This window comes from Pinus tabuliformis, chromosome 3_2 (assembly GCF_031772625.1).
Source record: "Pinus tabuliformis cultivar Carrire ecotype Pingquan chromosome 3_2, CPIR1, whole genome shotgun sequence".
Classification (NCBI taxonomy): domain Eukaryota; kingdom Viridiplantae; phylum Streptophyta; class Pinopsida; order Pinales; family Pinaceae; genus Pinus; species Pinus tabuliformis.
In genome coordinates, this window is record NC_142302.1 from 1217389980 (window position 1) to 1217405520 (window position 15541).

General features: G+C 37.7%; 1 protein-coding gene across 1 annotated transcript in view; it reads right to left on the reverse strand.

Moving 5' to 3' along the window:
• Positions 1-9485: 9485 nt before the first annotated feature.
• LOC149185121 (chaperone protein ClpB3, chloroplastic-like) overlaps positions 9486-15541 on the reverse strand; it is a 245209-nt gene continuing 239153 nt past the window's right edge. Inside the window, exons 9-10 of the mRNA XM_089417771.1 lie at positions 12645-13574; positions 9486-10055 (exon numbers count right to left, since the gene is read on the reverse strand). Of these exons, the coding sequence (XP_089273897.1) occupies positions 9726-10055; positions 12645-13574 (1260 nt within the window). The 3' untranslated portion in view covers positions 9486-9725. The remainder of the gene's footprint in view (positions 10056-12644; positions 13575-15541) is intronic.

Here is a 15541-nt window from a genome sequence, read left to right on the forward strand (position 1 = left end):
AACACTTCTCCCTTTAGGAAGTTCTACAAGATCCCAAGTTTTTTTCTTGGCTAAGGAATCCATTTCTTCATCCATAGCCCTTTTCCACTTTTTCTTATCTGTGAAAAATCGGTGACCCAATTCCCTACTGCAGCAACTGATTAAATTTCTCCTACTTGTTAATTTATGAATCAAGTTATTTACAGTGTTACACAGTAAACATCGAAATAAAATCTACAGCAACCTTCACAACATAAAATATTGTGGAAAACTAAATACTACATTGGACAGAAATAAACACACACATCAACACAGTTGTTTTTGGACAATGTCCCCGGAAAAACCCAATGTCGAAAAATCGGTGCAGCAGCTGACGGTTTTAGTTATTATGCAGTAGTTTCTGAATACAATCTTTGGATGCCTTACTGGCTATTCGATATAGAGAATCCAACTGGCAAAGAAATTAGTAAGAAATACCTCACACTATCACTAGCGATTCAACACTGATCCAGCCAGTGAATGGCTAGCCCCAAGCTGGCTCTATGCAGCGTTTGTGCAGTCACTATATTGCTATGCGTCATAGCTAATAGGGACTACGTCACTCCCTTTGGCTGATCTATCTACTGGCTGGATGCTCTATCCTTCGGCCCTCCGGTCTCACACCGCGGTTCCTGACACTGGATCTGATCTGTTCCTCAGAAAATTTACGAATCCCCTCAAGGCCTCTGCGCTGACTCAGCGTGGCTTTACGCTGCCCAACGTGGCTCTGAAATGTATCCCCGGATCAGGAAACTCTCTAACCGGAAAACTATCCCTGCCCCTCACTGCAAGAAATCTCTTCAATGACCTTTCTTGCAACTGCTACACTACTCTCTTGAGAAATCGATCTCTTGATCTCACTCGATATATCTTTCCAAATGCCCATCAAGCTTCTTATAATCTTCTCGTTGATCAATCAACGACCCAGATTAGATTCTAATCAATGACTCAGATCATCTTGACTTGATTCTCGTATTTCTCTAGAAGATTCACACCTAGTTTAATTAATACACTTTAATTATTTTAATTTCCTAAGTTTAGTCTTAGGCATCCATTAAAAATAATTAATAATTTTAATTAAACCTCCTCCAGCGAGAATTCCCCAAAATGATTTTTGGGTATTGTGGAATGCATGTGTCCTAGTCTCCCTACAAAATCTTGAGGCTAGAGCACATCTGATGCTACCAGAAATCAACACTCCCTCTTAGTGAGGAATGTGCTCTAGTGCTGCAAACAATTGAAGCATCACTCTCACTCTGCAACACCTCCTGCTGCGTTGTTGATGTTTGGCTCTACTACCCACCAACCACTGGGCAATTCTGATATGAGTTGCATCTGTGCTGCTGTTGACCCTCAGAACTGCTGTCAACTACTGCATCTGCACTACAATCCTCTCTCCATATGTTGTTGCTAGAACTGCAGCATCTGCAACGGAAAAACATCCAAAATATTGAACTAACTATGTTCATTGTGATGCATCTGTCGTCTAAGTTTTCACTGTTGCTAGACTTTGCGCTATCACTAAAGCCTCTGCGTTACTATTGACTCTGCTTTGTGCCAACTACATTGCTGCCAACTCTGCTCTACACTGCTCAGTATCTCACCGCTACTAGTTATTGCATCTCTCACTTTCGCACCTGACTGCACCACCTGACAATGGTCCATCCTACTATTGCTGACTATGGGCTCCCGTAGCAATGTCTTGATCCAAGAGGTGGACTCCTCAAGGATCCTTCCCATCTTGTAACTATCTGAGGCTAGAACTCTAGGTCACCCCACCTCCGACCTCGAGGCATCTCGGCAATCATGGCAAACTCTTCCTCCAGCATAGAGGAAAACCTATCAATATCAGCGAGATGTAGCTTACTGATCCCGCTTCTCCTCCTTGTCCCTCTTTCTGAGAGAACACTGAGTGTTGTAGTGGCCCATCTTACCACACCTGAAGCACTTGATCTTTGCAACATCCTTTTTCCTCCTGCGCTGCTCTTGCCGCCCCTTTGAGGCAAGGGCCACATCCTCCTCTTCCTTCACGACCTTCGTCCCACCGCTGCTACTGCCACTGATTCCTGTTGTAGATCAGCCCATACACATTCCCAATCTGGCAGGTGTTCTCTGCCCAGGATGCTCTGGACAAACACTTGCTAATCTTTGGAAATGCTATTCAGCGCAAAACGAGCAAACTCTGCAGGTTGGGGCCCTGACCCTCCTAAAGCCAGCTGATCCCAGACTTCCTTAAGCTTAGTAAGGAAGGGGTCTATACTCTCCCTTTTCTGCATCCTTGTGCATCTCAACTTCTCTCAAGATACATCTTTCATTGCTCGAAAGACCCTTTGTACAGTGTAGCTAGTGCTTCCCACATCTGTCGGGCAGTATATCTCGAACCCCATTGAGAATCAACCTCTTAGCTTTCGCCATCTCCTTCTTGTATTTATTAAGCGGATCTGCATCTGTGGGTATAGCTACCACACTATCGATATAAGTCTTGAGATCATTCTCATCTAGAACGCAGGAAATTCTAGCCTTCCAGATCACATAGTTGGAGGCTTCGTCTAACCGATCTTGATCTCTCAACCCAGCTAATGCCATCTCTCTGAAAATGTCAAACTCCTCCTCTTCTCCTCTGCACAGCTGCTACTCGGTTATTCTCACTCCCTTCTAGAGTGAGAAATCCTACACACAGCTACTCTTGCTCAACTAGGAAAATACGAACTTCTTGGCTAGAAGTCCCCTAAGAAAAGAGTCCCCTCAGTGTGTGCTCTTCCTTTCTCTTAACATTATTTACACTAGCAAAACGATGCAAAATCTACGTCCCAGCTGAATATCTGCTCTGCAAGGAAATTGTTGCTACTCCCTTTGCCTATGGTACTCTTCAATCTGGAAAATTGTATTCTCTGTCGGCTCACTCAAAGAAATTGACTTCTCCTCAAAACTTCGACCTCTTGGCCCAAGCATTGCGTTACCTCAGGGGTTTCGAATTGTTGCCTCTACAATAATTTCGAACTCCCTCTTCCTTTCTGCAACTGAGCTCTTCTACTCACAATCTGTGCTCTAATACCATGTAAAAAATCGGTGACCCGATTCCCTACTGCAGCAACAAATCAAATTTTCCTACTTGTTAATTTTTTAATCAAGCTATTTACAATGTTACACAATCAACATCAAAATAAAATCTACTACAACCTTCACAACATAAAATAATACGGAAAACTAAATACTGTACTAAAGAGAAATAAACACACACATCAAAGCAGTTGTTTTTGGACAATGTCCCCAGAAAATCCTAATGTGGAAAATCGGTGCAGCAGCTGAGGGTTTTAATTATTATGCAGTAGTTTCTGAATACAAGCTTTGGATGCCTTACTAGCTATCTGATACAGAGAATCTGATTGGCAAAGAAATTAGTGAGAAATACCTCACACTATCACTGGTGATTCCACACTAATCTAGCAACTGAATGGCTATAGCACCAAGCTACCTCTGCGTAGCCTCTCCACAGTCACTGCGTTGTTCTGCGTCACAGCTAATAGTGACTGTGTCACTCCCTCTCGTTGATCTATATGTTGGTTGGATGCTCTATCTTCAGGCCCTCAAGTCTCACACCCTAGTTCATGACACTGGATTTGATCTGTTCCTCAACAAATTTACGAATCCCCTCAAAGCCTTTGTGCTGCCTCAACATGGCTTTCCGCTGCCCAATCTGTCATGCCAACAGGTTTCTTTTTAACCCCGTTTAAAGCTTTGTGCAACCCTTGTTGCACCAACAAATCCCTAACTTTCAGTTTCTACAATGCAAAATTGTTTTTGTCAACAAACTTCTCCACCTCAAACTTAGCATTCGTCATTTTTGCCATTTCTTCCTATAGGGTCAAACAAATATTTCTACGTTTCTAGGTTTTCCTTCTAGGGTTTATATGTTCACTTTCTGCTTTCAACTAGGGTTTCTTTGAATTTGGGTTTCTCTAAATTTATTTCCTTTGATTTCTTAAAAAAATTGATTATGTTTCCTTCAACACTCTTAAAGAAATCATTTTTTTCTTAATAAATTTATAGAATTTCCACCAAACTTCAAACCCTATTCCATTTTTTTGTATCCTTTTCAGTGCATAGTTTCAGAAAAAAGAAAAGTTTCATCCTCAGTTCAGAATTTAAAATATATATATTTGTTTTTGTTGTCAAAGAAATAAAAAAATACCCAGACTTCTTTTGCATCAAAAAATGGCGGCTCAGCTTCTCTGTTGATTGAACCGTACCCGGAAGTCTTTTGCATCAAAAATAGCGGCGCAACTTCAGACAGGGGCCTCTCCACTGATTGCATAGGCCTCCTCTGGCATAATACAACTACGCCTCTTTGCGGGTTGCGTCTTTCTCAAGGGTGCGGGCTCTTCACTTAAACAGTGAACAGCGGTCATGTTGACCACTGGAGTGGCACCTAATGGTTATATGAAGACTCCATGCCCAAAGATGATCTAGAGGACACTTGTACCATCAGATATCGTCAGTCAACAGAGTTTTTTAACTCTACTTTTATCTTCTCATCACCTTTCTTGTACCCAGATTCCACATCCTATGGGGAATTGTAAAAAGTGATACTAGTAATGATGAGTTTCGAGTCTGTAACAGGCCTAGGATGTTGGGACTCTATCAGCGAACAAGTACACCTTGGAGTGTTTTTTTATCTGGTTAATTATCCCTTCTTTTTCAGAGGCGGATAATTTTTTAGGTTTTTTCACTCACGTTTTACCCCAAAGCCGGGTGATGGTTTGAAGATTGAGCCCCTGACACATCTTAGTGTCTAGATTCGATGTATATTACTATACTAGATCACACAAAATTTCGTGAAATTTGGTTAGGTCTAGGTAGTCATTTTTTAATTTTTTAGCTTTTCTGCAGATCAAAAATTGCAAATAAAATTGTATTTAAATTGTAATAAGTATAGTCTAAAGAAGTTGTATGGGGCATGAGTAATCAAAATTACACCTCTCACCCTCAACTTTCTATTGTAACACACTTTGAGGGGTTATTAATGTGTTTTGAACCCCAAAAACTCATTTTTCCTAAGTTTAGTGGGAAATCTGGCAATTAATTAAGCCAGAAATTAAATAAATAGAGAAAAATAAATATCCACACATGCTAAATGTTGTGGAAATGAGGTGGAAAATTATGGGGAGTTAAAATGAAGTCTCAATGTGATGTGGACTCCTAAAATCAAGGAAAAAACATGTGCTCAAATAAAATCAAATTTCTAGCATTAAATGAAAAAACTGTTTGGAAATTCGAAGTTGTGAAGTTAATGCACATTTGGAAGGGATTTGGGAGAATGTTTGGTGGAGATTTTTGTGGGAAATTGTTCCCACATGGGTTACCACCCATATACACTTGTCATTCCACCATAAAATTCGAATTTGGCACATAAGAAAAGAAGAAAATGATGTCCACTTGCCAGAATTCGATTTTTACACTTTGCATTGGAGCTTCATTCAACAAATTCAAATTTATCTTTGGGATTGTCACCTCATACCACTTGTTTAATCACTTTTACATTGGGATTGACACCAATGCCATTTGTCATTGTCATTCTTCATTGGGATTTGCTCCCAACTCTATATATAATAGAGCCATGGGCTCTCACATTGTATCATATTGTTACTAGCTATTGTGATTGCGGAAGCGTCGCTGCCTTGTACACTTTCAGAAATATCAATAAAGACTTTAAGGTTTCATTTATGAGGTGTTCCTCTTTTTCGAGTGTGATGAATTGTTGAGCATTGGTATAATTCCTTTTACTCATACTTTGATCTAATTTGTTTCCACATGTTCTTGTAGATTTGTCACTGTAGAGCTATCTTGCATTGACATTTGATTTAAAAATATGCTCTAAGTATAGAATGTTTTAATTGGTTTTAAATAAATCTCTAGAATTACTTATCATTGTTTATTGCTAAATCTATATGAAACTAATTCTTGATTAAAGTTTTGTAGAGGGAATATCTTGTTGAAATTACAGAATCAAGCCTTTGGAAAGACCAACCCACTCTTGATACACTCTTAAAGGAGCTCTCATTTATTCTTTGAACTTTCATAGTCTTATCTTACAAAGTGGTTTTGCAAGGATTTCGGCACATAGCTTGTACACAAGCCGAGAACTTCTAAATTTAAATCTCTTTTAAAAAAAACATTGTACTTCATTTCTTTCATTTGCTATCTAAGAGCTTGAAGATGGCTAAGAAAATATGAGAGTTTACTCTCACTCTTTAGCTTAGCCTTTTGTAAATTATAATTGTACATATACATTTTATCTTGTTGATATTTCCATTAATACTTAACTTATTTTGCAACCATTGTTTGGATTGTTTGCTAACTCTTGTGTAGCAGATTTTGAAGAGCAACTTCCCGCAACATCTAGCAATTGTTTGCAAGACCTTTGGCAAGTGTTGGGGGTTCGATTTCCAAGGATGTCGTGAGCCTTTTTTAGGCTTATTTTGGCCAAGTCGAGTTCACTAGAGGGCTGCCCATTTTCCTCTTTTAAGTCATGGGCATTTGGAGGAAACTCACACCTTGTCTCCCTTGCATAAGTTTTAAGAAATCTTGTCACTACTTTCTTAAGAAAGGAGTTCTAGTGTTCAAGTTTCAAGCAATTATTGTGAGGACTCTCCTTGAAGTATAGTTGAGAACTTTGAAGGGTCCTCTTCTCATTGTAATATTAATAAAAGATCTAACTTGCTTGTGGGAGCTTGGGATTTCTCCCATGGTATCCTATCTCCCCATTTAGAAGGAAGCTTCTCTTGGGTTGATTGACATTTGCATGGTTTAAGTTTTCATACTTCATTCACTTGCATGCTTTAATTGGGAATTAACACAACCTCACTATCACATTTCATTAAGTTAAAGTTTGTTACAATTTCATTTGAGCTTTTGCATTTCTTTCTCATTGTTGCTTGGAGCTACAAGCTTACACTTTACTTTGGGCAATTCATCCTTTACATGCAAGCATTTTATATTCTTAACCAACTTTGATTCGTTTCCATTTACCTTGGTAAATTGTTTCATGGGCACTTGAATACATGCTTCAATTTTATGCTATATTGTTATCTTGAATATTGGAGCAATTTATTGTCAATGTCTATTTGAAACAAATTTTACTTTCAAGCAAATTACTTGTATCATTTTAATTCATTGATGAAACACATGCAACACTTGTAAGCTAATTTTATTTCTCCAATTGAAGTTATAATTGCAACTTATGTTGAACACTATTTCATTTTCAAGCATTGCAAATCAATCTCTTTGAAGCATTTGCTTGAATCATTATTTTAATTTGGGGAATTAACAAAATTTGCATTCCATCTATGCATTTTAGTGTAGAAAAGCCCTAAGTCTCATTAAAATTTTACCTCCAACATAAGTTGGTTGAAGTAGACATCTTAAAGATCATATACTCCTCTATTGACTCATCACTGTGAGATCCATATCATTAAGCGAGGGTGAAGTCCGAAGATTGAAGAGTTAAATTGTAATCTAGTTGTAGAACTAATTAATAAAATTAACCAAACGCACTTTCCATTACATTTACTTTATTTGTCTCTTGATAGTTTGAGTTTTCATATGCAAAGTCTATTCCAAAAGCAAGTATTGTAATCATTTCAAACAAGTGTTTTCTTTTCATGTTTCAAGTCTAATTGCATATTGATGTCTTGGTTTAGCACTTCTTTTCTTTTACATTTCCAAGTTAATTACTAATTTGTGGGTTTTGGCAAGATATGTTTCACATGTTTTGATTTATAAAGTTGATTATCTCAAAAGCATTTTGTATCTTACATATCTTGTGCTAACAATTCTTATTTACATTTCAGGGTTACTTTGTTTTCTCTTTTGAGAGCATTTCATTTTACTTTGAACAAATATATCTTTAAATTGTTGAGCAAATTCCTTATAAAGACTGGTTTGATGGTTTTTAATCATATTAATGATTGGCATTGTTATTTCAAGTTGCTCACTTCATATTTGCTCATAAATCCTTAAAAATAATCCATTTTCACTATAATGCTCTCCTGGAAACTCACATCTTTTAACTTAACTTTTCATTAGGGACCACCCCCCTTAGCTAACCTAGGAGATAGCTCAAAAGGAGAGAGTCGAGATTAGTGTGACAGCCCCTTCTCTGAGTTCCCTACCACCAACCACACCTTGTTTGGTTGAAGGCTTTTCTCATTGACTTGTAGGTAGGTGTAGGCGGCAAGGTCAATAGGTCCTTTTTTTTTCTGCTCAGACTCATCGATCATTGACTGCGGCTTTCTCAGGGGCGCAGGTTCTTCAACTCCGCTGACATGCTCACAAGCAACGTTCTTTTTTCACACAGGAGGTCATTGGTTTCGAGGGCCTTTCTTTGCGACTAAAAGATAAATCCATTGCCTAGATTCCCTTCCTTCCAACAGTAGCAACTTGGCAACGGCTTGACTGGATTCCTTTGACTACAAACGACGGTTGCAGGGTCTCTGGGTACTCTACATTTGACAGGATCCCTTCCTCTCCAGCGCCTCAATTTCCTCCCTCTCCAACGGCAGTGGCAGCGTCTTTCTCTCCCTTTCGACTTCAACCAAAGGTGGACAATTCTTCAATGGACAGTGGTTTTGACAGGGCAAGATTCTACAGAGAGGCAACGGCTCACGATTCTCCACAATGATTTGGTGGTTGCGGTTTTTGTTCAGGGGGCAGAGGTCTACAAGAATGTGGCCTTCAACAGCAGCAGGTTGGCTTCTATACAGCCCTCACAACATCATCAAAGCTCTAATACCACTGGTTGGTCTTTCAGAGCTATTAATCATTCACAAGCAAGAATAAAATACATAAAACTGAGAAACTCAATTGCACACAACAACACAAAAAATTTTACATGGTAAAACCTTGACAATGTGTCAAGGAAACCTCCACGAAGCAAGGGATTGGAACTCTTATTGAATTAAGCATGTTTCTCCATCTTTACAAGCCTCGGGAAATCCCAATTAATATGGGCTACTTCGTTACATAACTCCTCCTTGTTATACAACTAACTGGCAAGTAAAAAACTAAATTTACCCATAATTACATTATTTACATAAATTGTTGTCACTTTTCAACAGTTAATACAAAGTTTTCAATAATTTGTCAAAACCGTGTGATGTTGAACATATTTCAATACCAAATCAAATACCCAGATTCAATTGCACATGTAAAGGTTAGAGCAACACACTAACTATGTATTTCAATAATTAATCAAACACCATGACCGAAGTCCTCCCCATGAAATTATCACTCCACCTGTAAAAATATCTTAATTAATACAAAGTTTTCAATACTTAGTCAAAACCGAGATTAGAGCATGTGACGCTGAACATATTTCAATACCAAATCAAATACACAGATTCAATTGCACATAACAAAAAAATATGTAGTTAAATTCTGTTATACAAGTAAAGATTTTGTGTAGAATATATGGGAATTTATTATATTATTTCAAATTATCAAAACAACATATTAAGGTCTATAGAAGAAATTAATTAATCACTCAATCAAAATTGTACCTAGTATCGACATTTCACTATTACATATTTGACAAAAATTGCGTCTATACTGCCTATACAGTTTTCACATGTGCAATAAACTGTACACTTCCCTTTGCAGCACCAGCTCTATAAATGGTGGGTAATTAAACACTAGTTACTCGCTATACCTTAGAGACTTTGTCCAAGAGCAACACCAACATTTGAGTCATCTACTGCAGTTTTTGAGGGAAACACCTTGAAAACAAGCTTTTGATGGGGCAGTTGACCATTAGCAAATGCAGTCATTTCTGTATCCACAAGAACCGTATCCTCTTCCTTGATATCACCCCTGAGGATTTCCTTCGCTAGTTCATTTTCTATATGCTGCTGAATTACTCTTTTCACTGGCCTTGCACCATAATTTGGATCATAACCCATACTACCTAATAGTTCCACTCCACTGTCAGTCACTTTAAGGGTGATTTTCCTGTCTCTTAACCTTTGTTGAACACGATCCAGCTGCAATTTATGCAATATGCATGCAGGTTAGAAAAAGAAGATATGCAAACGACAAATGCAAAAATCTGAAAGGAACTAAACTACTGCAGCACTACTAAAAACATACACAAATTACATCCATGCAATTAGATGATATTATTCTAAAGTCTCAAGAAAAAGAGAAAATTCTTCTGAAACGTGTTACTTGACTTTAAGAGAGAGACAGACAAACCTAAACAGCATTTACATGTGCACAACAAAGTAAACAAAATAATCTCAACCTTGCCAGAAAATAAGTTTATTTAACACATACTTCAAATACCAAATACCAACCAATCCACAATGTTATTTTGAACTTCCTAATGCGAAGTATATAGCAATAAAATATCATTTATTATATCCCAACCCCGGCACCTTTCAAAAATATGATAAGAGAAAGCAGTAGACCAGACAATCCAACCTGAAAAGATGTTTTTAGTGTATTGACTCTCGCTCTCTGTTGTGTCCAACTATTACCCAAAATTGTTTTGGAGCCACCTTTGACAATTATGGATTTGGTTTTATTTACTTTATATTATAGTGGCATATCGATAAGATGAAATCTAACTCATGCATGGACTGCAAGGACATTATAATTTATGGTCTACTGATAAATGCAGCATTACGATCGACAGCAGCAAGCTATTCACCAAACTGTTGACAGGAGGTCCCTAAAAGAGCATGCTCTGTGTACGAGGCAAGAGAGACCTTGTTAAACATAAGTGTGTTTACTAACCCTTGTATAAAGTAGCAACCCCAAGGGAATGCATATTTTAGCACCCCTGAGGGAATGGCTAAGGGAATGCTGGTTAGTAGGCTTGTGCTAAAATTTTGGTGCTCTGAGAACTCAATGGCTCCAATCTCAGTGGGTAAACCATTCAGACCAGGAAGACAAAAGTCCAATCCATGTGCCTCATTCAAATGATACACATGACAATCTCAGGGGCTGCCCATGAAGTTTTGGAATAGTCCACCTTGGTTATATATATATATATATATATATATATATATATATCGAAAAATGTATATGATCGAACCTCATACAAACTTCATAGAAAACTTAGAATTTGAATCAAACTTAATGGTTGTCAAACTCGAATTTGAACACGAACCATGTGACATAGGGTAAAACTTAGATAGAATTTCTCAGTTCCACGATAGCAAAAGGACACAATTCTTCAGGACCACATACTAAAATATTTCAAAGATTTCCCTGAAGTCCTGTGACTCCTGTCTTATAAAAGACAGTTGCAGTGGTTCTTAGGCAGATAGTACATGTTTGACCTAATCTCCTAAACACTCACCCATCCCTCACAAACCACATACTTCAGATAAAGCCATATTTCAGTTCATACTTCAGAATGCTACATGACATCTAGGATGAAAAGAAGACACAGGAGGAAGAGGTAAGAAAATAGAAACAAGAAGGATTTGAAGAAACTTTTCAATCGAACAGAGCACAGAGCACAGGTCCACTTTCCAAATAACTGAATTCAAGTTTGTAAATATCCAGTGTTCCCCCCTTTCCATCCAAACATGACTCCCATCATCATCAAACGTCTTATGCAAAACATGTTTGACAGTAACAAAAAATAAATCTTATCAAAATAAAGTATAAAGTTTAAACACATTCAATCTCCATTCAATCGCATAACAGATTTAGATCCTATAAAAGACAGGTATTACAAATCAACATAGCCTAATTTAGCAAAAACCAAAATCTCTAGTAATACATCAGAATAATAAAATTGATTCTACTTTTCTAAAATGCATCCAAGATGACATTTTGAGGGTAGTAATTCGTCCCTAAGATCTATTAGAAAGTAAAATATATTTTCACCTATCCAGATTGCTACTTTAACATGAAACTGCCAGAAGATTGTTTCTCCCTGATCCTTATCTTCCATTTAACCAGTTTCCTTTTTCTCATTTGTTTTTAGTCACCCGCAAAGACAACCTCATCTTGCAGCCATCATGTGACATCAACACCAAAGTTTCATAACAATGAATGTAACTGTCAGACAAACAACAACACAAGGCAGATAAACAGGTTCACAATGCTACATTCTAACTAAAGAACCCAGAATAAGATAGATGGCTTCAAGATGTGTCAGGAATTTCCCGCATAGTTTCAGGGAACATGGAACATGCATAACGTAACAGGCAGAACATGTCAACTTTATTACTATAAAGTTTAAACCGAAGATCATAACCAGTTTATAAGTTGATATTGTTTACTCCTATTCTAAAATTCAAACATAATGCAGAAGGAGCGGAATAGACCACTATAAAGATCAAAATGCACAGCACAGTAAATGCAGGTGGAAGGTCATAACAAAACCCATCGTATGGAAATCTAAACCATATGCACTTGGGCTATCCCCACTTAACATAATAGCTTTTCTTTGAAAACCAAAATAATAACTGAAACTAACATATATTCCAAACAGTTGTTTCTATATGATTAAATCAAAAAGTTATAAATAAATTCTAACTTCTAATATATCTGACCAACCTCCGCTATATCACTTTGGTTTTCACTAAAAGAATAATGATAGACAAACCACGTACCTGTAATCTTACAATGCGCTTAATTTGTTCACGGTCTAGAGGTTGGAAGACAATATACTCATCAATGCGATTCATGAACTCAGGGCGGAATGTCGTTTGAGCCACTTCCATAACCTTGTTCTTCATTCTCTCATACAGTTCCTCTTTTGAGCCAGGTTCGTCATCAAGCCTACTTAGAATGTACTGAGAACCAATGTTCGAAGTCATAATAATGACAGTGTTGGTGAAGCTTACAGTTCGACCCTGAGAATCAGTGACCCTTCCATCATCTAAAATCTGAAGTAGAATATTGAAGGCATCTGTATGTGCCTTCTCAATTTCATCAAACAGAATAACTGCATAAGGCCTTCTACGTATAGACTCAGTCAACTGTCCCCCTTCTTCATAACCCACATACCCTGGTGGTGCTCCAATCAGCCTTGAAACTGCATGCTTCTCCATGTATTCACTCATGTCAATCCTCACTAGAGCTTCATCAGTATTAAATAAATAGGATGCAAGAGCCTTAGCTAATTCTGTTTTGCCAACACCTGTTGGGCCCATGAACATGAAGCTTGCAATAGGACGATTAGGATCTGAGAGACCAGCCCTAGATCGCTGGATGGCTTCAGCTACAGATTTCACAGCTGGATCTTGACCAATGACACGCTTATGCAATTCTACATCCAACTTCAAAAGCTTCTCTTTCTCAGACTGCTGAAGTTTGGATATGGGAATACCGGTCCATTTGCTGACTATTTCAGCAATATCATTCCCAGTTACCTCTTCCCTTAACATTGATTTCCCACTATGTTGATACTCATCCAACTCCTTTTCAGCACCCTCAAGTTGCTTTTGTAGTGACATAAGACTTCCATACTTCAATTCAGCTGCTCTGTTCAGATCATAGTCACGCTCCGCTTGTTGTATTTCCAGATTTACCCTATCAATCTGTGAAAAATATGTGAGGTATTAAAACATAGAACAGTATATGATCAGTGCCTTGAAAGCAAACTAAATTTGATTATTTATCTCAAGTAGGAATCCTGACAACGAAATTGCAGACAATATTAAGCTAGGATTCTTCTGTACACACACAGCCCCTTTCACCTGCACAGAGCAGCCAACTTTAACTCTACAACCAATCCTGATGAGGATGGACTACTTACAAATAATAATGATGAGAAAAGCATTCATTCCATGTTGTAATAATTCTCATTACCAATGACTACTTGGTTATTTACCAGAGGCTGTTAAGAGTGCAACAACAAATTAGATGTGTATTGTTACCTAGAGATAATCAGCTTCTTAATGTTCATTTTGCAGATGGCTTGGCTTAAACACCTGGACTGACTCAGCAATCTGAGGAAGGTACTCTTTTATGTTTGTACACTTTTGCAGAAGCAGCTGGAGTAGTTGTTAGCAAAGAGGAAACAGAAGTTTTGCTTGCTGATCAAGATGACCGTCCTCATTGGCTAACTCTCAAATGTTAGTTTGTTAGACATAGGGAGATCATCTGGTAATGGGACCATCCCTTTTGGTATCCAGATCTCATTCACTGATCAGTGGCAGAGAATCATGGCTAAATTTGAGAAGAAGATTGACGGTTGGAGTCACTTTGATACGCCAATTGCAGGGGAGGTTACAAGACTTGACAGGGTTCTAGCAGTGGGACACATAATAATCATATTGCTTGTTTGCTTCACAAGCAGCATATAGGTGGATGGACTGCATTCTTCACAGTTTTCTCTGGGTTAGTCCAGTAAGAAAAAGGCTTCTTTTGTTAGCTTTCGGGTTACTCCAAAAGTGCTTACACCATGTTTGGGGGTGCTTGGAATGAACAAAGTTCGTTCTTCAAGTTAAATACTCCAAAAGACTTGGAATATAAAGATCTCCATTGAGATACAAGAATATATATTAAAATGTATGAATAATAATGATGATACAACGAGAGTGAGGACCCTGTATATATAGTAGCTAGGTAAGTACCCTTTCACGAACAGGTCATCTCTGTGGAGACATGCCTCTTTGTTTAACTAATTATTAACAAACTAATCATTATTACAATATTATTTATATATATTTTATTCGTAACATTGCCTTCCTCCTCAAAAAAGCTCTGTCCTCAAAGCTTGTTGATGCACAAGGCTTGATCTCTTTTTCGGTTTCGAATGTCTTCTCGTCTCGGCACTGTCATCTTTGTTGAAACTTGATACAAGTCGATATGATCTTTTGAGTGACAAACAAAACTATCGCACTGAGAAGGGATCAGACCATCCTAGATTAATCTTCTGTAGAGACATGCCTCTTTGTTTAACTAATTATTAACTAAATAATCATTATTACAATTATTTATATTTATATTACTTATATATATTTTATTCGTAACATTGCCTTCCTCTTCAAAAAAGCTTTGTCCTCAAAGCTTGTTGATGCACAAGGCTTGATCTCTTTTTTGGTTTCGAATGTCTTCTCGTCTCGGCACTGTCATCTTTGTTGATACAAGTCAATATGATCTTTTGAGTGACAAACAAAATTGTTGCACTGAGAAGGGATCACACCATCCTAGATTAATCTTTTGCGGAATCTTCTGATCACTGGAATTTCCTAACGAATTGTCATCATAGGACTAGATTGAGGTTACATCAATATTCTTTCGAACATTAGTTTGTTGTTTCTATTCTGAATGGCCTTGATACATAGCTTGGTTGAGTTGTCTACTCTCATGATTCAGATGTCGATAGGAAACTTTTTTGGTTTGACTTTCCCTTATTAGGTGTGTGGAAATTTTTTGATTTCCTTCTAGTACTACAGTTGTTGAGTTAGGTACACAATCTTCGTTTGGAATTTTCATCATCTGGATTGTAACATGTGAGTGTGTTTTTCCCAATGTTGCACACATCGCGATCGGGATTTAA